Source organism: Brachyhypopomus gauderio, chromosome 3 (genome assembly GCF_052324685.1).
Source record: "Brachyhypopomus gauderio isolate BG-103 chromosome 3, BGAUD_0.2, whole genome shotgun sequence".
In the NCBI taxonomy this organism is placed as follows: domain Eukaryota; kingdom Metazoa; phylum Chordata; class Actinopteri; order Gymnotiformes; family Hypopomidae; genus Brachyhypopomus; species Brachyhypopomus gauderio.
In genome coordinates, this window is record NC_135213.1 from 24,585,819 (window position 1) to 24,611,904 (window position 26,086).

At 40.9% G+C, this 26,086-nt stretch overlaps 2 protein-coding genes across 3 annotated transcripts; one reads left to right on the forward strand and one right to left on the reverse strand.

Moving 5' to 3' along the window:
• Positions 1-1,221: 1,221 nt before the first annotated feature.
• cabcoco1 (ciliary associated calcium binding coiled-coil 1) lies at positions 1,222-9,172 on the reverse strand. The gene is made up of 8 exons (XM_077000592.1): positions 9,040-9,172; positions 8,605-8,690; positions 8,147-8,316; positions 7,847-7,994; positions 6,185-6,257; positions 4,257-4,370; positions 3,072-3,218; positions 1,222-1,566 (listed from the first exon to the last, which is right to left on the reverse strand). The coding sequence occupies exons 1-8, from the start codon at positions 9,124-9,126 to the stop codon at positions 1,483-1,485; spliced, it is 909 nt and encodes a 302-aa protein (XP_076856707.1). The 5' UTR covers positions 9,127-9,172; the 3' UTR covers positions 1,222-1,482.
• A 181-nt stretch (positions 9,173-9,353) lies between these two features.
• tmem26b (transmembrane protein 26b) lies at positions 9,354-17,289 on the forward strand. 2 transcript variants are annotated; one of them, XM_077000593.1, is made up of 6 exons: positions 9,354-9,785; positions 10,327-10,423; positions 10,637-10,732; positions 11,115-11,320; positions 11,745-11,824; positions 15,878-17,289. In XM_077000593.1, exons 1-6 carry the CDS (start codon positions 9,598-9,600, stop codon positions 16,126-16,128), a joined length of 918 nt encoding a protein of 305 aa, XP_076856708.1. In that variant the 5' UTR covers positions 9,354-9,597; the 3' UTR covers positions 16,129-17,289. The 2 variants fall into 2 exon arrangements, with proteins under 2 accessions (XP_076856708.1, XP_076856709.1); XM_077000594.1 differs by lacking the exon at positions 10,637-10,732.
• Positions 17,290-26,086: the final 8,797 nt, after the last annotated feature.

Below are 26,086 nucleotides of genomic sequence, written 5' to 3' on the forward strand. Positions count from 1 at the left end.
GACTATTGAGCAAATCCCCATTGGCAGTGATGAGAGACAGGCCTGTACCAACTGCTGAAGAGAGAAATGCAAACATATCACATAAAACATGTTTACCCTGCCTCAAAAGAGCAGGCCACTGAAGACAGAGATTACACACTGGACTGAAAAGGAACTCGTTTCATTGGCAGAGCTTGTTTCTTTAGCACTGCTTTGATGCTGCTCATAAGACAATGACCACAAAGCTAGATCTTCTCTCATAACATTCTTTTACCAATGTTAACAGCAGGTGAAAGCTATCTATCTATGTATAGTAGGTGATGTATGTGTAATGTGCACCAGCGGCCAGCAGGGGGACTGTTTTTCATCTGCTCAGTGAACTAAGGAAAAGGTCACTGAGCTCTTGGCTCGGTAACGACTCTATCAATCAGGCTGGGAACAAAAAGAATGATTCCAAACAACAAGCTGCACGAACATGTTCTTCAGGAATTCAAGCTAAGTATCTTGGTTTACCCCACTGTGTCAACATAAAGGGCCACTGGCTAATGAGAAGCTAAATCAACAGGGCATAAAAAGGAGCGTGACAGAGACAGGGGCGAATATTAACGTAAACTGATATTGTGTCGACTAAACATGCATGTTAAAGTTTATTCACTTCATAAATCACGGTATGTTAAAATGTATATTGTTGGGCAAAATTAGACAGCTCTCCTCTCGGCAAGCAGAAGGGTATGAAATAAATAATGTGTCTTTGAGGCAACCCAGTGAACATACGGCTGAACAATATGCTTGAAAAAGGAAAAGAACTGTGTAGAGAAAATGGAGGGGAAAGGGGGGACCAAAGAGAATGGGAGAAAGCATTTTATCAGCAATCTCTGAGCGAGAGCATGGTGTGTATTTATAGTTATAAGTAGTTGTTTTTGTTTTTTCCCCCCAAATGCAGTGGAAAAGCCACTATTCAGCTTTAATAATACATCACTTTATATGGCAACTCAGCTATTTAGCTTGTGAGTTACATTGCGTTGCCATAGTGCTGGGCTACTTTCAGACAGCTAATGACTTGTGGGAAAAGCTACACACAAACATTATATAAACCACTCAATTAGATATTCCGTTTGCTCACTGGCTGTTAACAGAATATTCGAGCTCTGCATTTTACCTTGGTTTTCTTAATGAATCCAGAATGAATGTCTTTCTTTGAAAGAAGTGTAATCAAACTGCTGTCAACATTGGAGAGACTGACATAATTCAAAGCATTCAATTCATACTTCATAAAAATAATCATAAATCAAGTATGCGGAGGGAAAAAAAACACACACACAGACATTTTCAGTAAATCAAGATTATATTCTATTGATTGTGTAAGCCCTCAGGAATGTAAGAGCTTTCAGCAGTCTCGTAATGCTACATTCTATTGCTTTATAAAGAACAGGGGAAGAGATGGTTATGTGATTTAATTAGCGAGGAGCTGGCAGAAGACGTCTCTCCCAGTCTTCAGCAGCCTCATTTGTAAGCCACTCGCTTAAGACCCTCTAACCTGGCGGTGTAAGCCTCCTCCTGCAGCCGAAGCCTCTCCGCAAAATCTTCCTGTTGGACACAAAACAATGCACATATCCATAACACCCCCCAGCCAGGAGGCTGAAATCAGAAGGTAAACATATTGGATGCGCGGTTGTGGACACTGAGGTCACAGAGTTGACTCAAATCTGCATACTATGTGTATATGTATACACAATTTACAAAAAGGTCTACCACAGGGAAAAAAATAGCTAACTCTGAATGGTCTAATCTTTAATAGGGAGGGGGAGATGTTGTTTTCCTGATTCTCATTGTACACATAGGCCCATTAACTGCCTCCAGTGCACATCTGGAATGGTAACAATATGGTTGGGAAGTCACCCACAGCATTTCCAGCATTTGCCTTTTTCAGAGTTTCTACCATATAAGGTATGATGAGATCCACATGAGTTATGACACCCCTGGGAACTTTCGCAACTAAAATATCCCAGAGAGGGGGAAAAAAAACGGATGTTATTAAACTTCGCTCAACAGAGAAAGAGGAGCTGTTCTAGTGGCAGATTTAATCCACATCAAAATCAAACGCTTCAAACTAGATGGAGCAGACTGTGATACTAAGCACAGTGTTCAATGACTTAACACGTTCCCCAGAGAAAAGCCACAAATGAGAACAAAAAAAAAAAAAACCTAGAGCACAACAGCCAGCCAATGTGATCTACTTAAGCTGGGGAAGATGTCTTACCAGTCGCTTCGCACAAGGATAAATTTAGCTTTGAGTGAAATATGTAATTGACCTTCCACAGACATTAAAGTGGGGTAAACTCAGGAGAATTGATGGAAATAGCACCAATCTTACAGCAGATCATTCAGACACAAGACCCTACAAATGGCCTCTCAAATTACAGAGTGCCCACCATATGAAATACATTATCAGAGGGATGGAAAAGGTCTTCATGAACCATGAAGTGTCTCTACAATCATTAATCCTGTCAAAATGAACCACCCCCTATTTTTTCCTGCCTATGTGATACTCTCTTAAACAAAATTGTTTGGCTAGTGAAAACCCACGATGGGGATGACACAATTGAGCAATCCGCTGGGGCTGTTTTCTGCAACGCAGCACACCCAGTAATTCGATTCCACCTTAAGTCTACCGTAAAATTAATCAGAATATCTGCCAGGAGCTGTCTAATGTAGTCCATGTTATGTGGAGAATACCAATGATATTAAGCTGGGGAACATTACTCAAGTTTTAATATTACATTTTTTTTGGCATAATCACTTGGTGGGAGGAGGTCTGAGAGAAGGTATGAGCTCAGACCTGATATACACAGTAATATCATTCTTCTGCATAGCCTGCAGCTTCTCCCTTTGGTCCTTTCTCTTTATGACATTCCCGCCAATATCCGAGGATCTCCTTAACTTACAGACTTTTCTTCAGAAGGAAGCTGCTGCCTGAGCAGTCTTAAATATATGGACAAAGCGTCTCGCATTGCAGTAATTATGGGTGCCGTTACTTACAGAAGGGGAACTATGCTCCTTTGAGAAGGGGCTCCTTGTATGGTAGAGCATACCTGCAGCTTGGCCAGCATCTCTTTAGCCATTTCGCCAAGAACTTCTTGCACATCTTCCACGCTGAAGTCTTCCAAGATTTCATGCATCTTGTCTTGTTCGCCTTCACCAGGCCCTTCCTCGTTCTTCTCCAGACATTCACCCAGCCCCTGAAGGCATTCAACTGCATTATACACTAGATACAGGTCTAACACACTGCAGCTCATGCATGGTATATAACATACAAAGAAGAATATAAAACCAGCTGTGAAACCGATAACATAGACCTGACCCATGTTTGGACTTATTTAACCTTTAAACTATAGCTGTTAACATTCCCAAAATACAGGAAAACTGGTCAATATGTAAGTGTGAAATACATAATGTAATGTGAAATTCCTAATGTAATGTAAATAACCCATCTATTATGGGAATATAAACTCGATACTAGGAAAACAGTGTTTTCATGTCACACCATACTTGTGGCTTCACTGGATAAGATTCTAAACAACCATGAAAAACTACACCCAAGGCAATAATACAGGAAAATACCGCATTGACACACAGGAGAAAATCTGTTCTAGTGTAAGACCTCATAAGAAAGCTATTAAAGGAAGTAGAGCACCAACTTGTGGCCTTGCTTTGAACTGCATGTCAAAGGAAACAGTACAGTGTATTTTCAGCAGCTTCTACTTCAGGTGTGTCTTTTCATAACATTCTTGTTTCGGGAGAATCAGCGTGTGCATGCCGTGTATTAGACATTTCCTAAATGCGACACAATATTTTCTTCTTATATTAAAAAAACAACACTTTAATATATCAAAGGGGGATTTTGAGTGGAATTTTGGCCTGAGGACAGAGAGCGGATTGTTTGTGAAGTACAGTCCCTCTACTCCCTCGCTATGGAGTGCGGCCTGTGTTTTCCAGCTGGATTGCCGCGCCATCTGAGCCGAAAAGGAAAAATGTTACTCATACTTGGAACCAAATTCATGTTTCCTCTTCGAAATGATTCACATGTGAAACACATTTTCTCGCTCACTGTTCATATCACGAGCCCAGAAAACATTAACTACATTACCAACGTGACTGCTTAAACCGCACGCCCAGATCCGCCTGGCCTCTCTTCTATGGCTTGGATAATGTTTCAGTATCTATATTTGTAAGGTTGCTCAGCAGCTGCTTTGGAAGAAAAGAGAAAAACCTTTTACCTGATCAGGGGGTCTGGCGGGGGGCGGGGCTATGTAACGGAAGTACACGTCTGTTGGCATGCCCTCCTCTAGAGGAGCAGCAAAGTTGGTGCAATTAACCACCTCAATGTTTCTCTGCAATGTCAGACACAAAGTACTGCACATGTCAGTTGTAGCATATATCCATAGCACAGCATGTTCATGTCCGGTCTACATAAAAATAAGGAAAGCAATGTACTCAAAGTTCATTTTCCATTACACTAATACTATTTTCTTCAAGGATCCTGGAAAAGATTTAGGCCTGCATTACATATTCTCATCATTTGGCTGGAACACTTTTACAGTTCACTTGGCAGCAAGAAGCCAAACTCAGCTAAATAAGAAAAACAAAGGCTCTATGGTTTACATATTGGGGATAATTACAATGTCAAACAAAGGGAGAGAGGAAGAACAATGCTCCTTCATTACACTATTGCCTCACATTATTCCCGCTGACATGATTCATGCTTTTTCATCTCCCGCAATAAATGAATTAACGTTAATGGCATCGTTTTAATGCAACAAAAAATAGAACGCTCACTGCAGTTCATTCTTCTGTTTTGCTTTTGTGTAATTTGTTAAACATCTTGAGTCACTAAAATGTTTCCAATAAAGAGAGAGGAGGGAGAGAGAAAGAGAGAGAGAGCATGGAAAAATGAGTACATTAATATTCAAACGGTGCTTTGAACTCTCCATCAAAACAAATAAAAATCGCGTGTGTTATGTGACATTCGGGACCCATTCTATCTGTGGTGCATTGCCTGACCTAGATTTGGTTTCTGATCCCGTTTCACTGCAGGATGCTCAACAGCAAATATCATTATTTGCTCACAGCAGTTTAAAGCACCATTCAGGAGCTAAACAAATCTGCCGCTCGTTTTCCGACGCTGGGTTTTTGATGTATTGAGTTTCCCCATTTCAGGAGCTTCCACTTTATGTTCCAGGAGACAGACAGGAACTGTACACCACAACATGAATATTAATGGCCACGTGGACAAAAAAATATTAGCAATATGCTTTTCCTCCTGTCTGACATTTTGAAAATGTGTATGGAACATAATCATTGCACTTTAATAATGGACGAGCAAATCAGCTGAGAGGCAGAGCCAGCTACGCTCGAGCTGAATTTCAAACAGCGAGATGACAGCTCTCATTAATGCTGCTCACCACCTGCAAAATGGAGAGCTGAGGGAGACAAGGGGACAAGCGTGCGCTCTGCTGCGGCTCCAGCGCGGAGACAAGACGCGAAAGCAAATTATTGGTGCTTTTAATTCACAAACAGCATCTGCGCTCTCTTATTTTAGAAGTAACCGGTGGGCAAATACGCTTAGCCTCTAAAAGGGGTGACGTTCCTAAATGGCTGCACGGTGATTAAAATGATGACAAATAAACTGAAACAAGCAATTATATCTGAGGCCACTGACACACTCTCTATTTCTTTGGTCACACTTAAGACAGTTTACCATATCTATGTCTTGAAATGCACAAGACAATATTAAATAAATAAATAAAAATTTAAATGAGCCAGCTTCAAGTATAAGTATAAGAATAAATCCACTTTGAAACACCCAAAATAAAAGACAATAAAAGACAAATGTATGCTCCTGTCTCTGAAAAGCTTTGGCACACTTTCAGCAACAGTTATTATATACAGCCCATGGCAACCCAGTAAAAACTAAGTAAATTAAATGAAAAGGAAAGCTCTTGCAAGTGAGCTGTGTTATACTGTGGAAGAGTGATAGCATATCACTGGAAACAAACACAGGAAAGGCTGGTCTCTGTCCTCATAGGTCACTGCCTTAGTAAATCTATTTAGGTTCCTGTCTTTACAAGACACTTCCTCATACTAGTGTAATAATAGTGCTTAGCAACACAAACATAGATTATAGATTATAGACAATACACATCACCTCCATTCCTAGGAGCCTTTCATCTCTTGGGTGATTGAAGAGGAACTCATACAGTCTGTAGTGCTGAAAAAGACTAAAGCACAAAGCATTTGAAGATCCTTGATAGAAACTTGTAGAGTTTGTAAAAATTAACTAATTCTGTGGTGGAGGTTGCCCTTGTGTATATTAACTGTTTGAGCAGCATTATCTGGTTTTGTCCACCGGGAGGCGGACTTTTTTTACATTGCTGTGCAAATATTTGTGTGTAAATAAACAAATAACTTTCCATCACTTCAGTTACCATATCTCACAGTGATGATGCAACATAGCTAGCAAAAGAGTAGCTTTCTTTATAATGTTAACCCAACAGAAAAGGTTAAAGATATACTTAAGCATTAAGCAATACTTAAAATGCTTTTCAAATGCTCCTCCTTATTTGAACTGCAATTACTAACAATGCCAAAGTGTTTACTGTACTTAAATATAGTCTTTTAATATAGTCTTATTTAATGTTAACAGAATTAATAAATGCTAACACTCAGCAGACACTCTTACATATTTATTAGTGTGACAGTGAGTCTACTCAATGGGAATCAAACCCATGATCTTGGTATTATCAGCACCATGAGCTGCCTGCTCTACCAGGTGAGCTGCAATTTCATATGCAAGACTGACAATGTCTTACTGATTGTTCTCTTAACATCAGGTCTGTACATAATAAACAGGAACAGAGATAATTCGGCTCTTCAACAAAAGCTAGTATTGATTCAAATAACCTTGAATGTAGATTTGTTAGAAGAAAAATATTAATTACTACAATTTGTTTCTGCCTGGAAACTTGAACCTGGAAACAGGTTCCAGAGGCTCATGAATCTTAACAAAATTTAATCTTACAGAACATGCAAAATATGACTCATATACTTAAATAATACATAATAAACAACTACTTACTATGAACATATTAATTATTAAAAGCCATGTTATTATTAATGAAAATCATAGCTATAGCGACACCAAAGAAATTAATCAAACTTAATAGGGCCAAATGTTCTAGGTCCATTTAAAAGTCCAATAATATCGTCTGCAGCATATCAGCCATAAAAGATTAATGGTAGGTCTGCCAAAGGAAAAGCACTGGCTCGTGCTGTCACTCATCTACATTCAACATCTAGCAGCAAACAGACCATTTTATAGAGCACAATGAAAGCATTAGCACACTGCAGGCATGACCCAATAAGACCCAGCCACAAACGAGTGCTTTAAATGAAAGCCTGAATAATAAGAGTGTCCTGGGGCTTTCAGAAAAAAAGCGGCTCACTGGGAATTAAACCCATGATCTTGGTGTTACTAGCATCATTCGCTACCTGTTCTAGCAGGTCAGCTACGGGACCATATTTCATGATCAAGACTGACAAAGTCTTGTGATGCATTGCCTACATGATTCACAGTTCACTGGTTTATGAATTATGCATAGTATTAATTATGAAGGATACAAAAAAGTATCAAATTTGCTTGTTGTCGATAGGCAAAGGAACAACTATCTTACAGTCATTAATTATAGGAGCAGGAAAAATAGAATGATCTCGTTTATATTCATCATTCCAACACATTATTTAAAGATAATTACAGGCTATTCAGAGGAAGGCTAAATAAAAAGATGTGATAGTAAGAAAGACGTATTACCTGCTCTTGAAGTAATCTGTAATGGATCTGATTTGATCCATATTAAATAACAGATTAATATCAGTGTCAACTGAAGATGTTGACTTTCTGGTGGCAAGCAGTGTCTTGGTAAACTCTTTGAAATTCTCAATAAATGACATCTGCTGTTCTGAAATACAGCAAACCAGGGCAATATGTTGAAATCACCACTGAGTTTGTACTGTAATGTAACACTGCAATTCATGACAAGGAGTGCATATCTATGACTTTCTAATTAATCACACTAATCTTTGTGTAAGCAAGTAATAATTTTAAATTTACTTTTTATATTGTCAAGCAACAGCTGTAACAAGGCCATGATAAATGAGATTTGCTGACAAGTAAAGTTCATTTCTTTGGCCCACCAAAATCCTGCAACAAAGTAGTCCAACAGCACTGCCTCCTTTAAACATGTCTGATGCCTTTTCAGATTGAGCACATCCTCAAATTGCCTAAATACAAGAGAGATAAAACCACAGCAGAAAACTGTATTTTGATTAAACCAATATAGGCCTACTCAAGCACATGGTTAAAATGCAGGCTATGTTTGAGATATAGCCTACAGAATGAAAACAAAGAATAAATAGACTGATAAACCACTGAATAGCCTAAAGTTCATGTTACAAATTAGACCTAAAATGACACACATTTAGCCTTCATTGAATATGCTCAGTGTAGCCCTCAGGACAGGACTTGGTAATAGGAAATTGCTTTACAACCGTTGGACACTGTTTACTCACAACTGCACCTCGTCCACAGAGAGATCCAACAGCATATTGATTTGTTCATGCGGTAAAAGTGTCCACTGGGGGAGGATCTCACTTTCCTTGAATACAAAACAGCTACATCAGAAAGACACTTACCTCTTGCCTACCAAGCTCTTTAAACTTTTACCATTTTAGCTGAATACAAATACAATACTTACAAAGAAAGAAGGAAAACAAAAACGAAAGGAATAAATCATTGTAATGCTTAAATGTGTGAAAGGTCTGGCTATAATGCAAGCCCTTATGCTGGGCCTCATAGCCATTACTAGTATAAGGCATTAGCTGGCTAAGCTAGCTGTCCAGTTAAAACTCCCTTTGACATGTTTGCAAATGAAAATAAAACCAGCAGCGTTCACATCGATTATAGTTTAACTTGTACATGTTCTCGTCTGCGGGGGGATAACATACGTTTGAAAGAGCATCCTTCTTATCTGTAACTCTCTTTGAGATTTCATGTGATTTCTTCCCCTCTCGTCCCCTTTCAAGTCCAGACATGGCAGAAATGTTGGCAGCTACCGTTGCCCAGGTAACGAGTAGTCGCGCGAAGACTACACGACCGGCGCGCGCCTTTAAAATGAAAACGAGAACTGGTTTCGGGGTATTTAAAAAAACACGCACATATCCATAATAATATGTGCATTTGTTAGAGAGAATATTAAAGTCCTGTGATTTGATGTGCAGTCTTATATCGTGTAATGGGTTTTTGCTAAAACAAAACTTTAGCATTTTGTTTCACTCTTCCTTGGAAGTGTCTCTTAGTATGAAAACGAACAAGTCATGGCCGCTATGAGACTGAGAGGGGGAGACGGGGGAGAGGCGGTACATACAAAATAAAACAAGCGTACTTTCCTCATCGTCGTGAGTAATTCGTACCGTGCTGTGTACCGCTAAGTGAATAAAAAGTTAATGCAAAATTAGTTTGCACACTTCTGCAAAATCCCATCAGTTGCCCTTTTTCGCATACTCATGTTTGTAAATTTTCTTTGCGCAGTGATCACTAGATCACTCTTTATTTTAGTCTCGCTCATTGGTGTCTGGAGAGTAACATGGGTCAAAAATAATACGCTGTACTGGCTTCTCATCATCCTTTTTTTACCCCTCGTAGTGGAACTGATTTTAACTTTGAGGCGGAGAAAAGGGAAGGATTATAAGTGGTAAGTGGCAGGCTAATATCTGATCAAAAAAGCTTTCTTAAAATGAAGGATTGTGGTTTATAAAGTTATGGTGTATGGACTACATCAGCACTGGGTGCAGCATACCAAAAAACTTTATGATGAATAATTCAGTGAGCTTTGATAAGGGATACGTTATGTATTAAAAATAACTGATTAAATTATTGACAGTTATTGAATAAATAAAGCTATTAGAGTTTTAATTCATTTTAAGGTGGGTTTGGTTTGTGAAAACAGAGCATTAGTGGTTGTTTTGGTTGTTTCTTTACCCTAATGAGTTAAACTAAAAGTGTTTATAATTACATTTTATTAATTATGTGGTTATTAATCATAAGTCATATTATTCATTAACTAAAGTAAATTATTCAGTAACTGTATTGAAACAAATGAATAGTGTATGTAGGTAGAGGCATGAGGGAGGGGAACCTGGAGCCGTGAGCACACCCTTGGGATGCAGTGGGGGAACCAGTCTAGCCTGAATAGAGGATAGAACCTAACTTCAAAGTGCCTTGACTCCATACAGGTTCTCTCCTGCAGTTTTCCTGTTCCTCATCAGTATTATACCCACCATTTGGATTCTTGAGCTGCATCATCAGCAAAATACACTCAATACTAACAAGGTAACATCTTGTACAACAAGAATCTTTCCAAAAGATGCACTACTAATTAAAGTTTTTCATAGATTAAGCAGTATATGCTTAATTAGCTTAATGCAATACTTAATATACCAAGTGAAATGCAGTATTGTGTGTTGTTATTGTTAAAGTGTGACTGTGTCATTTTCCTACATTGCAGTAGATTGTTCGATAATTTCAGTATTTACATTATTTCAGTGTAGAAGCCTTGATTCATCAGAGAGCATCAATGACATTGTAACTGTGTTGAAGAATTCTACAAATGAAAACAGTACAAGCATGGAAATGTTGATGGTACCCTGCCTCATTCATTCATAGTGCTCTCTGGATTTCCTGTGCAGACAGTTTGTATAGACTTTTAACAGTAAACTAGTTTTTGCTTCTCCTGTATGGAACGTTTGTAAAATATAGCAACATGGTTTACTTACCCTCCCTTTGGTCTGTAACTGAAAATGTCACTCCCCCACCCTTCAGTAAAAACAGCTAGCAGCTACTGAGACACACAGGCTTACTTGTTCTCACCTGATCTCATATTGGTCTCACAGAGTGGCTTTTCTGTAGCTTTTTGCTAGCAACACATAGGAGATATTTGGATGATGTCACTGTGCATCACATCAGTGTGCACATCCCTTCTGCATTCAGGACCTATAACTGTAATTGCATGCATTTTTTTCAGAACTCTGCAAAGCTCATTTCATCGGTGTGTCCCAATGACTGGATCCTGGCCCTACATCAGATTGTGATCATTCTGCTGATTGTTGGAAAGTGGATCTTGCCCACTGGAGGCATCACTCGTGACCAGCTCTCCCAGCTCCTGCTCATCTTTGTTGGAACATCTGCTGACATCCTTGAATTCACCAGTGAAACATTATCTGATGTGAAGTAAGCTCTAAACATGACTGGACACGAGCACTAGTGTTGCCCCATACCCAGCCTGCCTGCCATGGGGATTTCTCATGTTCTATGTACAGTATTTGTAGTTTTGTGGATGGAATGATTCGTATGTGGACTTAATATTTAAATCAAGGCATCAATTCACTCTAACACCCCTATATTGCTGACTTAAGCTATTTTGTTTTATCCTGTCCATTTAATGTTGACTTAGAGTAATCTTTGTGAACATTTGTGAACACTTTGAAGTCCCACTTTGAAGTTGTTTAATGTTGGTTTTGTCCATGAAAGATCATTTGAACAAAAGTTTAACAACAGACCATAGAGTCAACACAACATAGCCTTGCTAATGATTAACATCACACCATAGCCTTGCTAATAATCTTCTAACCCTTTCTGATTCTCTCAATAACAGAAATAATAACCAAGAGTTGGTGTATGTAGTTCTATCGATATGGACATGGAGTATGCTTCAGTTCCCCTTTAACCTCACAGGTATGTATACATGTAAATACTACATACCTGGTTACCCTGTAATATTTGAATACTGCATTTTTACATGTATGCTAGAAAGAGGCTCACAAACATAAAACACAATTTTCAATTCTTGTTCTGTTTAACTTAACAAGTCAGTAAGCGATTGGCTAAGGCAGCGTTATGGTAGCCAATCAGAGCCAGTGTTTTTACACGCGTGCCGAAGCACGCCAGTGACACACGACACGGAGAAGAGGCAGAAATGGCGAGTCAGGAGCAAGCCGAAGAAATATTTGCATTTTCAAGGTGGCGATATAAGCATTATTTAAGAAAATACTTGAAGTTCCTGAATGTCTACCAGACTGGGTATTTGATTTATTTAATTAAGAATAGAGGTTTTATTGTTAAGTTTACTTCTGTTGTGAACAAACCAGTTGTCTCAGGTTGAGAGAATTTAATTTAATAGATGTAAATGCACTTTGTGACGGGCAGGGTGAGCAACTCAAAAAGGAAGCGATCACGCCAAGTCTCAGGGAAAGAGGATGGTTTAATAGAAAGTGTGCAAACCAAAAACCCGTGCATTGTTCCAAATGAAGGAAATAATAACCAGCAGTCAACTGGTACAAAGACGAGACGCATCTAGACGTCACAGGTGTGGATGTGTGCAGGCCGCCACACTGGGGTGCGGCCACGGCTTCCACAAACACCTCCCGAACCTACCTTCTCGCTCGGAGCTGACCCCTGCCCTTTCGCTAGGGGTCACCCCAGACTCCTGGGGAGTGAACCCCTCCCCGGGGCCCCTCATCTCAAGGTGGACTCCTCCACCCAACCCAGGAGCGCCAGAGACCAGGGCCCTGGCAATCCGCAACAGGGACACGCTGGTCACCCCGAGCTCGAAGGAGAGGGTCTCCTCCTGGAGACCCCACTAGGTCCGGGAGTACCGCAGTCCACCACCAGGAGCGACCTGCAACACATCACACACACACAGACAACACAACACAAAACGCGCACTGCTCCGACCACTGACCCCCCTTTTACACAGGGGGGAAGGGACCCCTTCTTGGCATGAGGAGACACCCTGTCCTTACACCCCAGGCATCCTCCGCCTACAAAGGGGTACAGGGGCTCCTCTTTGCTCAGGGGTCCCTCCCAACCGGTCAGGCCTCCTGATGGAGCAGTGCCTTCTGAGCCACATGTCGTGGCTCAGGAACCCCATAGCTCCCCCCCAAAAACATATTTAGGGGGGGCCCCTCTGGGGAATAACAAAACAAAAATACAGACACAACATACAACATACACGCACCCAGGATGCCCTCCGTGCCACATCCAGTGGCACGGGACCTCTAATGGGCCCCTCCCCACACACCGTGAAGAGGGGTGCAAGAGAGGAATTACATAAAACAAAGCACGCTACACTCTAGGACAAAACGAACACGCAAAGACAGAACACAAACGGACAGGACCCACCGATGCGCGCGCTCTGTGGAGCGCGACGCGCCTACTCCAGCTCTCTCTCTCTCTCACCGTTTTCCCAACGGGATCCACAGATCTTTAGAGAGAGAGCTATACGCGAGCGGCTTGCGCGTCACGCCCACAGCGACGTGTCTCTCGGGCTCGCAGTCGCTCACCCCTGTCACCGCGGGATATCGGGTGAGCGAGGCGAAAGGAGCCGGGAGACGCGTCTCAAGCCTGGTTTATACTTTCGCGAGTGACTGTAGCGCGCGGCTCCGCCCACCTCGCGCGACCCTGCGCGAGCGGTGTAGGCGTTTATACTTTCGCGAGCGTCGCTGCAGTGTTCTCCGAAACGATAGGTGGCGATAGGTGGCAGTGGAGAATAAAAAACCCCTGCAAAACCGGTGAAAGAACATTTTACCTGACCAGAGACCGTATATATACACCAGGCATCAAACATAAATATGACTTTGCAATGTTGTCCGAAACTATATGTGGTAGTATAAAGAAACACCCCTCAAAAAAAAGGGAATGAACATTTACCTGACGCATTTTAATGTTGCTTTGTGTTTCAGGTTTGAAAAGTGCTGGAATTTAGGCTAAAGTACATTAAAATGTTGAAATTACGTTAACAAATACGAGCCTCTTGTAATTCCAGGACGAAACATGAGAGAACGTGAAGACGTTAAGATTGGGCGTTTTGAAAATAAACAACCATTAAATAATGTGATAAAAAAGCGAATTATTTCGATTCATTTCGAGTATATGTATAAATATTTAACTTAATTAAGTTTAACGTGCTGGGAAATATTGAAATGGACCTTTAAAGTGACGTACAAGTGCTTTAATTCCACCTTGTATAGGTGTATGAACCCGGCAAACATGACTTTGTCCATCGCGCTGAAGCGCGGCGCGCGCGCGAAGTTACAAAATTCGAGAGGTGCACGACCTCGCGCCGCGACAGCGTGCGAGGCCCTCGCGCACGGGCGGAGCCACAGCGATTACGTCATTTTCGCCGCGCGGACCCTCGCGCCGGTCGCGGCGCGTCGAGTATAAACCAGGCTTAAACCAGGCTTCACGCGTTCTAGCGCGCAGCACGCCTCGGTGGACCCGTCTACATACACACACAAACACCACCAGCGAAACACACCACGGCGCACACACACTCGCTCACGTCCGCGTCGTTATTAAAACAAAACAGTACAACGTACATACACACACACACATACAGACGATAACGGACAACGGACGTGCGCAATGTGAGGCACCGGTAGTTTCGCTGGGCGAGAGCGGAGTCTACCGGTCCCCAGCTCTAGTCACCGCCGTGTGATTTTACGGGTTTTACACAAACAGTTAAACACGGCGGGACGAGTGGGGACAGACTCAACACTCTCTCAGACAATACACGACAAACACACAGCACGTAGACAAACACTTACCACGAGACATGACCACGAACGAAGGAGAAAGCAAAGGAGACTGGCGGCTTCCGAAAGGTGGCTGGTTATTCTGTGACGGGCAGGGTGAGCAACTCAAAAAGGAAGCGATCACGCCAAGTCTCAGGGAAAGAGGATGGTTTAATAGAAAGTGTGCAAACCAAAAACCCGTGCATTGTTCCAAATGAAGGAAATAATAACCAGCAGTCAACTGGTACAAAGACGAGACGTATATAGACGAACAAACGACCCTCAGGTGAGACGGATCACGGGTCCCGCCCACCTGAGGGACGAACATCACGTGACCAAAAACAGAACCGCTGCCGCTGTAACCGGGGGCGACCGGTAGGGCCCCCCCCCCCACAACGTGACACTTTATATAGTGTAACTTTACTTTTGCTTTTTTTCTCAAAGATTTGGGTTTTTAAGGATTTTATCCTGCACTGGTCTGTTGATGTGCAATAAATATCAAAAGTTAAACACCTTTCTGATCTACTCATTTCAACCGACTGTGAAAACTGCTTTTTCTAAAATCCTTATTCATTGGCATATAACTTTTTTTTACTGTAGGCTAATGCAAATAGTTACTTTCCCTGGTAACGAGTTACTTTTATTATAGAGTAATTCAGTTACTAACTCAGTTACTTTTTTGAACAAGTAGTGAGTAACTATAACTAATTACTTTTTTAAAGTAACGTTCCCAACACTGGTCCCCATTAACCATGTACAGCTGTTTGGACTACAGGGTAAAGAATATTCAACTGCATGAAATAAATCAATTACTAACAATATGTAGTGGAAAAAAAACATTAGCTATCTTGCTATCACACTGTCCATGACAACCTATAGGTTAGTTCATTTAAGCCAATCATTGCCATAAACCATTGTCTCCGACAATCCTGCTTCCATTTTTATGCTGGCTGTAGATCAGTGGAAATTATATTATTTTTGAAAGACAACTCAAGCTTACATTGTCAGAAAGCTAGTTAGCTAGCTAACATTATCAGTCTGACAGAGAATTTTAATTTTAGCTAAAGTCATGTCTCACTGTACAATTTCTATGTCACTTGTAAACATGTTTCAACTGATTTACATCTCCAGTTTATATGAAAAAACTAATTTGTTAACCAGACCCAGTTGCTTTTTGATACATCTGCTTTTGTGTTTGCCCATTTTCTCTCCACAGTTGTGAACCCAGAAGCAAATGATGAGATAGAGACACAGAGTGGCTCTCTCCTCTTGACCCACAGAAGGGACTTCTGGAGTGCTGCTGAGGACCTCCTCATTAAGGATGGCCCATTCCTGTTGGTCAGGTTGATTGTCATGATCCGTTATCAGATTATCCACCAAATGCTTGTCTTTTTTACACTCAAAAACTTCATGGTGGTATCTCTAAATGTGTACCGCCTGTGGGTCATTTTTTGGGACTCAAGGTGAGTGATGAAGATGCACCTGTAAGTACTTCTGTCAAAACCCCACGGTGATAAATGGGAGCAAGTTGCTTCATATACTAGTGGAGGTTTTGCTTGAATGCCATCCACAAATCATCTACATCAAATTACATTCTAGAACTGTTTCTGGACAAGACAAAGATAATGTTATTGAGATGGAATGTCCATCCATCCATCCAACCGCTTAATCCCGCTAGTCGGGGTCACGGGGGGGCTGGAGCCAATCCCAGCATCTCCGGGCGAAGGCAGGGTACACCATGGGCAGGTCGCCAGTCCACTGCATGGCCAACACACACGCACACACTCACACCTACAGGCAATTTAGAGTGATCAATCAACCTAACACGCATGTCTTTGGACTGTGGGAGGAAACCGGAGTACCCGGAGGAAACCCACACAGGCACAGGGAGAACATGCAAACTCCACACAGAGCAGGAATGTGTCAGTGTTAATTAATTGTAAAGAATTGCCTCAATAGCTATGGAAGATATAAACAACATCTGTAAGCAAATACAGAGATTTAAAAATTTGATGCAGATCTGTTTCATGCTATTATGTATAATGTAATATTATCATGACACAGAAAAGTTCATATATTGTTTGTATAAGAATGCAAGGAAGATTAACACAAGGGTTTAAAGTGTACGTTAAGGTGTAGATTACTTCTCTATGTTAATTCAAAGGAAATAGATGGTGAGGAAGTAAAATGAGAAGTCTGACAATGCAAGATGTCAAAGATATGATGTGCACTTACTTTTGTTTTCACTGTTTAATTAATTTTTTAAAGACTTCATATACTTTGATTTTGGTAGCTGTCTATGCATCCTTATAGGAGCCTAATCTCTGTTACCAGTAATAAAATGTGTTAGACTTGAACCCTTTTCCCTGTTCATACAAGTGGTGAATTCATTGCACTTGCTTCATTTTGTCATGTGTAGTTGCAGGTTACCAAGTTTAGCCCTGTATCTTTATTAAAATGAATACAATCTCCTCTCTTACTGACTTGGCTGTTGGCCGTAGGGAGTGATGCTAAAATGTAATGTACCGGTAGTTTAGCAGAGCGGTGTGAAGTGTATGAAGAAATGTAGGTCACATCTTGGCCTTGATGAAAATGGGCCTAGTAGATTTTGTACACCTTTGTTCATGGTTTAACACTTTTAATTGGCAGTATTTCACATAACATGTACATGGGAGGTTTGGTTTAAACTGTATCACACAGTGCTGTTGGACTGTATTTATTGCTTCATCCAGAAGCAATAAAGTGCCTGAATCAGATTCCAATAAAGCTTGTTTACTGAGATTCTCTAGCTGGGATACAGGCCGTGTGGAATGAAACAGCACAAAATGACTGTGATAAACTGGGAGTAAGGGCTTTAGAGAGCAGATGGTAGTAGATGCATGTGTGGCATGCATGTATCAGTCAACACATGCAATTTATATTTCAAAAGGAAATGAATACTTACAGATAATTAAAGTAGTCATGCAAATAAATATATGAGTTAGAAAAAGAAAATAATTAAGTAAAAACACTAGACTAGACTACTTGGCCAAGATCGCTGATCACAGACAGTCTGCAGAAGCTACAACCCCATAATGGTGCATTTTTATTAAATTTTTAAAATCAGCTGTCATCATAAAGATATTAAGTCCCACTTAAGTTTCTTCATGCTTGGTGGTTGGACTTTTATTTATAGGAACAACAATTGTAGCAGGGTGATATGATACAGACATGTTTATAGAATGTGAAATGCATAAGCCGGTCTCTCTGACATGGACATATTTGCTCACATACCCAGAGTTACCAAGCCAATAGTTAACAAAGAATTTGACTATTAAAAATAGTATGAAATTAAAAATATTATGGTTATGTACATACCCAAGTAAAAAGTTAATAGTAAAATGAATAATAAACAACGCGACACCCTCTGTCTGCTGTGAGCATCAAAATGTGCCACTGTAAAGGCACTGTAAAATCGCTACAAAACTAATGCTTTTCTTAAATGCTTTTCTTAATGTGAAGTAAGGAGGCTCACAGCATTTTAATTTGTCTCATATGTCCTGAGGTTGTGTGCATACTGCATGCTTGCATACTGAAAACCTACTGCTTTACCGGTTGAGCAGAGGGTACTGAATCTAATCTAGTACATTCTGTATAAGTATGTCATTTTGGGTGCAGAGAGTCAAAACAAGAACAACTTAAACAGAGGATATGGGGGAAGGTAACTAAACACACCATGATAGCCAGTTGACCTAAAACAAATGAACTAAATATAATAAATAACATATTTAGCACTTTTAATAAGTACATTTAAACACATTGACGACAGTGGGGAGACGCTGTGTTCTTCTCAACCACCTCTGCTACATTGTCTCCTTGTGAATCTATTCCTCCACGTAGCACTGCTGTTCATTGTTGGCATCTCATCACCTAAGGTAATTCCTGCTTGCTCTGCCTTGGCAATGTTTGGGTGCTGGCTGGTGCACTGAGGTGCACTTGCCATAACAGCTTCTTTGTTAGAAATGCATTCAGGAAGTAGACTAGTACCAGTTCTTTCTGTGGAACATGCTCTATGCAAAGTTTGCTAGCTGAACCAGCTCGGATTCTCCATCATCTTGCTTACGAGTTTCCTTTAAGCCTCTGCTTCTCCATAAGCAGCCATTTATCTGATAGCAGAGTCTTAACCACCCACAGTTTTGTGGATTATGGCTCTCAAGAGCCTTCACTATTATGGAAGACGAATGCTTGCTGTTTCTGCCACAGTTGTCAACTCTTTTGCACTGGAAGTAAGCCAGGATCCACTGCTGAGCCTCGCTGCTCTACTGACCTGGTCCGTACCCCGTTTCTGCAGCCTGCTCTGTGCTCTGTCTACTCTCCAGTCATTTGGTGTGCTGCTTGCTTGTATCAGGCTCAGCAACTCTATCCCACTTCTGACACTAACGTAGCATCAAGTGTAAAGAAGAGACAGAGATCACATTTCTGCTCATGAACATGTTGTTTATTGAGTTATACACAGATATTGTGAACAACTGAAGTCAGGGAAGGTAACTAAAAACAACACAAATGGCACAAGGATGGCATCTAAAGGCTAAACAATTATATATTCACAAAGTAAACCAAATAAATGACACACAAAGACGAACTAGTGGATAAAAATCCATTTAAGACAAAGACATATGTTTAAACTAATTGCAGGGAGTCTCAGAAGTGCTCTCTCAGCAGACAGACTGGTGTAGCATCTCCCATATGATGCATTCAGACAACTCCATCTGGTAACATGTGAACTGCCATTTCAGTAAATATTCCATTATGTCCTGTGTGAAAAGGATTTTTTGTATTTTTTCTCAAGCATGGTAGCACTCCAGAAGTAATTTACTTGCATTATATACTTATTTACTTCTGAGGGGAGTTGCTTCTCATGGGAGTAGCCCTTCTTGTAAATTATACTACATGATTAAAGCCTGTTAATGTTCTAATCCAAGTTATTGTTCATATAAATTGTTTATTATTATAGCATTGGTGCAGAAGAAGAATCAGCAATCAACATCTTCAATCACAATGAAATATTCTTTCATTAGAGCAGCATAACCAACTGTCATGGCACAGCCCCCTGGCTCCTCCCTCAGGCGTCTGTGTGTGTTTACGGTCGTCCGTGCCTATGTGTGATTACATTTGTGTGTGTGTGTGTATGTTCGCCTCTGTTAGTTTGTCTCTGTGATTCGTGTCACCTGTCGCTTGTCTTGTTAATTAATGTTATGTGTTGCACTTGTGTCTTGTTTGTGTTTATGTATTTAAGTATGAGTGTTGGTCAACGCCCTTGTCAGTCATTGTGTTGTTTCGTATGTCTATTAGTGCTATTGCTAAATATAAATATATCATATAGCAGATGAACACAGTCCAACATCTGAAAACAGAGTCAGGCTAAGGTTCCAAGGGGCTAGGCAAGGGGTGAGACAAGAACCAGAGGCAGAGATCAAAAAACTAGAGATAGATGCCAGGAGGAAACGCTTGGTATGCTGTCATTAAAAGTTTGGCAATACTTCGCAATGAGAAGGAGAACTGAAGGGCCATAAATAGGGTGTGGTAATGAGGGACAGGTGTCAGGTTAGAATTCTGGAGATGAGGTCCTCTGGTGGCCAGATGTGGGATCGTTGGTAGACGTGACAACTATAAACAACATATGAATCATTCAGCTTTGAACTAATAAGCATATGCAGAAAGGTGTATTTTGGGAATCCTCTCTGGCTGCCCATACATAGCCCCCCCTCCCAATTGTCAGTTGTTCTTGTGAACATGGTGGAAACTGATTATACTGACATGTTAAAGAGGTTCAGGGTCATCATTTATATTTTCTTCATATATTTCCTCACATGCTACAGCATTGATCACCGAAGACATTTTCTTGGAGCACCTTGTTCTCTTTTGTAACTGTGTCAGTGTGGAATTTTGTGTTCTCATAAGGAATATAGCATTGCTCTCCGCTTAACTGTGTTCAAGGCTTCTCTTGTATGTCTTTATTCAGCCTTTTTCTTTATTTGCATATATAAAGAAAAAAGCCAGAGAGAGAGAGAGTGTGTGTGTGTGTGTGTGTGTGTGTAAGTATATATATAAATAAAGAGTAAGTGTGTATGTGCTCTAGTGTCACGTTGAGGACCCCGGCCCCTCCCTTTTGGGCGTGTGTTAACGTTGTCCACGTGCTTTGTCTGCGTCAGTGGATCTCCGTGGTTATCGTTATGTCGTGTGATAATCTCTCACCTGTGAATCGTCTCGTAATCACGTGGGGCCAATGTGGTTTGTCTATTTAATGTGCGTTTGCGCAGTGTCCTGTGCTCGTCGTTGTGTGAAGTTGCTGAGTGAGTGTGTTTGTTATCCGTGCACTATTGCGCAATCTTTGTTATTAAAGTGACGTCTGATTCGCTAAGCAAGGATTCCCGTGTCTCGTCCTTCGCCCTGCCCGCACGTCACATCTAGTTATGATTATGAGTAAGGAATATGGAATACTAGCTTGGTCTCTGTAGTCTGTGTAATTTATATATATGCCCACAACACATGTTAATAATAACAAAAATGAATAGAAATAGAACAGAACAGATTATCTATAAATTTTAGTTGTGTGCATTAGTTATGGACAGTGAGAATAGAATTGAATAGAATAGAATAGAATAATAATTTATTATCCCCAATGTGGATATTTGCATTCACTCACATAGGAATGTGAAATGATGAAGCAGCAGTGCAAGGTGGTTATACAAATGTGCAAGTAGAATATTAATATAAAGTATATGGAGTATATAATAAATAGGATAATATATTGCACATGATAATACATTGAGGATCTATATTGAGACAGGGCTGAGTCCTTAGAGACAGTACCAAGATTAAACTGCCTTCATAAATATTGCAATATGCCCATAGTGCTCTGAGACAGGACTGAGTCTTTAGCGGCAGTACCATGATTGTACTGCCTTTATGATATTACAGTATGCCCACAGTGGCAACAACTAAAGGAGAGAATGTCCACGAGTGTCAGTGAGGTTAACAATGAGAGTGAGACATGAGTGGAAGAGGATGGGAATGGGGGGGAAGAATCCAGGAGATTCATTGCACCAGGTTTCTGGTCTGAGGGTGGAGTGGTGTAGTCTGAATCTTCTGGACACCCAGCCATTTGCAGAATCTCACACAGAATATCTCCTCCACAAGCCATCAGGCTGTTATGGCTCCCGTCTGGTCTGAGACTGCGTATGACTCATGCCACTTGAACACAGTCTTGAAATAATGCATGGCCACAAGAACACAGTTATAGTGTTTCCTAGCATTATTGGCGTGAAAGTGGCCCGGCAAATCTACAGAGATCTTCACTATACACTGGATGCAGCAGTGCATGTATATATCTACTTCTGTTCAACAGCCCGGCCAGTAGAACCACTGCTTCAGGCTTTCTGAACTCCATGAGCCAACTCAGTGAATTGTGATTAGTATGCAGGGTGAAAAGGGATGCTATAGATGTAAGGGGTGTAAATGGCCTGGCTTTGTTGCAACTGCCAACAGGTCTTTCGCCTGTCATGCAGAAAAAATAGTGTTTTGTCCAAAGTATAGCACTGAGAGTGACCTTTTAATACATTCTGTTGGTGATGTCTGCCCCCACGTCTCTTAGCAGAGCGGTGCCTCACGGTTCTATCTTGGGTCTTATTTTGTTTGTAAATGTTCCCTTTGGGCAATCTTATTCACAGTTTTACTGTTTCTTTTCACTTAAATGCTGATTATAGGCAGATTTATATATTTTTATTTTACTAATATATCGCTTTTTACAACACATGTCACAAAGCATCTTTACAAGTGAATGGGTCCAGATCCGTAATGAGCAAGCCAGGGGTGACAGTGGCAAGGAAAAACTCCCTAGGCAGGGATTAGCAAGAAATCTTGGGAGGACCAAGACTCAAAAGGGAAACCATCCTCCATGCGCAGCCCAGCTAGCCATATTTATAGTTCTATTTCAAGGCAGATCATTTCCTACCATGTGGATGTTGGGCACCAGGTAGGAGTCTGCATCAGAGTGTCTGCTGGTGGTATCAGCACATCCACTGGTGGCATTGGCACATCCATTCATGGCATCAGCATATCCACTGGCAAGTCAGACCATTTTATGGAATTGGCATTGTACAATCATGTAACCAAGATGCGAAATTCAGGTTAAATATGTAAACATGAAATTGAACTTCCATATGCATAGCACACGTGCCATTGATTAGCATGCGGCTCTGGCAGGAGGAGCCAGGAGGTGACCACAGTCATGAGGGCTCACTGAGTTATTGCTTTCCATCCATCATCAAATCATTGTTACAACTACAGTGTATGCATGACATGGCTGGATGACAGCCTCAACATCTCAGATTACCAGAAGACTCAATGACAGGGGGCCTCCCAGCTCTATACATTCATATGTAGTATATTAACTGAATGCTTGATTAAATTGGTGAGTCTTAAGTCTAGATTTAAATATAGGACCTGGGTCAGAATCTTGGATTGGAACTGGAAGACTTTTCCATAATTGAGGGGCTATAAAGGAGAAGGCTCTGCCTCTGGCTGTAGTCTTGCTAATTTTTGGAACTAAGAAAACCTGCATTTTGAGAGTGCAGCAAGCGAGATGGGTTATAATATGCAATGAGTTCACTCAGATATTGTGGGTGACTTTGAAGACTTCACTAACCAAAGAAGTTGGGAGAAGCCTGAACTAGGCCGGCTGAATGAACGCCTTAGAGCTGAACATGAGAAAGGTCCCCAGCTCGTGTAAGTGCCAACTGCCAGGCCAAGATCCGCACTCAAATCCAGCACGTCGATTCCTGTCCGCCTTCAAAAATTTCAACAGTTGACCGCCCACAGACAGGTTCTTCTTTCATCCTCAAAATAAGCCTGCAGTCACATGTTGTTTTGGGTGCCAGCCGTTAATCGTCTGTTTTGGTAGAATTCTCCCTATATAAGGTTTGATATGGCTAGTGCTCTTCATTAGCCTCTGTCGGCGCTCTTTCTGATTTTCTCCAGAAGCCGTCATTTTCCCCTTGGTCCTACCTTGTACTGGGAAGGATTACTTTAGCGATGTAGTCCATTCATATTCATATAATAGTCAGTTGTTTTATGGTTTTCCTTTTCATTTATGCTAGTAAGCTTACCTATTAGAATGAGCTACTCTTCCGAGTCAAATCATCCCACACATTAGGCCTTGTAACGCTTATAATTGTGATATAAATCATTAAATAAATTTTAACATTTATTCATTAATTTGGTCATGGTAGTAAATACATATTTTTGGTCCGTGGTATTAGGTCACTGCACAGCTTCAGAATCCACCCTTCGGTAAGGAGATTCAACAATATTCCACATGTTCCCGTTATCAAAACCTTGGTTCCTGAGCAATCAGGATGGTGCACATAATTAATAATTAATCAATATATCACTACATGGGACAAGATCATCTAACACTTTATAGGTTAACAGAAGAATATTAAATCCTGTCGATATGAACAAAAACAAAACAGAAGTCCTAGTTGTGGTTTGGAGGACATTCACAAAAAAGTGCAGTTAGCTCTTGTGTTAAGATGTGACCTTTGACAGGCATCCTAGTTTTACTATACAGTTTTACTTAAGTGGCTTACTCATTTCTGTCTTTTCAACTTATCAACACTGAAAATATATTCATGCCCTGTTCAAATGTCTAGATCACAGAGAAGTGGTTCACCTGCAACTTATTCAAAACACAGACGTCCATCTTCTGATGAGTCACGGTAAATGGAGCACATTACACAAGTGCTGGCCTCTCTCCACTACTCACCTATAAGTCACAGAATTGATTTTAAAATCTTAGCGCTCACTTATGAGGCTTTTTATAACAAGGTTCCAGCATAGATTACATTATTGAGCTCTTCTGTCCTCTTCATAATGTGAGTATTTTTAAGGTCTTCAAATAGCAGGTTATTAGCTTTAAAGGAGGACCGGGCCTTTGTAGGTTGTGCCCTGAAACTGCTGAACAATCTCCCCACTGATATCAAGCACTCACCCCTAGTTCATGTGTTAAACAAATACTTATTTTTATTCTCCTGCTTTTAATCTCTCTTTTATTGTGTTTCCTAGCACTTGTAAGCACTTTGTAAAGCACTTTAAGACTTGTCCTAGAAAAGTGCTATATAAATAAAGATTTACTTACTTTTCTTTGCTGTCTAGAGCAAGTATCATTTGCCAGTACTCACTCCACAGAACAGGCTGTGTACTTACAGTCTTCCATCATGGTCTCTATAATGGCCCGGTTATGTTAAACCTGATCTGCTCCACTGCCACAGTTCTCTCACTGCCTCCTGTCTCAGGAAGACGTCCTCTTTACCCGCTGCTGCTGAACTCTTCCCACATCCTATATTATCTGTCAATGCTGATGAGAGTGCTGCATGTGTACATTATACATGGCTCCAGGGTTCTGCCACCCAGCAGTGTATATGTGTGTTCAGCTCCTCTATTGGTGGCTTCACCCATGAACAACCTCGCTGCCTGACGGTGTGCCCCTCCATGGTGGACCCACCAACTTGCTCTGACGCTGCATGTTCAGATCCTGCAGAGCCAGCGGCTTTGCCCACAGAAATCGAACTACAGCCAATGGAGCACATATGGTCCAATGCTTTCGTTCTACCAGTCTCTTTAACTAAAGCTGCAATGCACACTGTAAATCTTTGAACTTATAGTACTAGCTATAGTGGAACAACAGTAAACATAAAAACACATGTCCTTTTGGGGAGGGAAGATGGGATGACATTTCACCTTCAGTTATTCCTCCTCACACAACTCATATAATTTATTAGGTGGGTGTGAGAAAAAAAAAAAGAATAATTGATTGAGTGCATATTTAATCAACAGTGGACCTCTGATTACTTTGTTGTGTGGAGCAAGGAAAGGGCATTTTTTTCATATTTAAGGAGCCAGCTACTGTTTAAAGAATATGAATCATGCCATGAAGGCAAATTACTGCTGGGACAGTTAACATATGAACACTTAAACATGTACTGACAACTCAGCAAAATTCTTTTCACTGACTGTGGTTGTCAAGGAGGAGAGAAGAGAAGACTTCCCAGAGAACACAAACTTGTTTGGTGCTTTGAGTCGGTTCACATCAACAATTACACAAATACTAGAAGAAATGAGAGACAATGTGCATCTGCAATTGCAAACTAAGACAAAATGTTTAGATGAAGGCCAGGATATGCACAACAAGGCACCATTTCTGATTTTCATCTGTGGAACTAATGATAAGCTAGAAGTGACAGAGGGGCCTACTGCACTACACAGTGTCATGGGAACAACAGGATAGGACATCTATGAACAGTTGACCAAATTGGGTGATTTTGGTCTCCACTGGGCTACGTTAACGAGCATTAAACTGATTATGCGCCAAGAAGGAAGGGTTCTG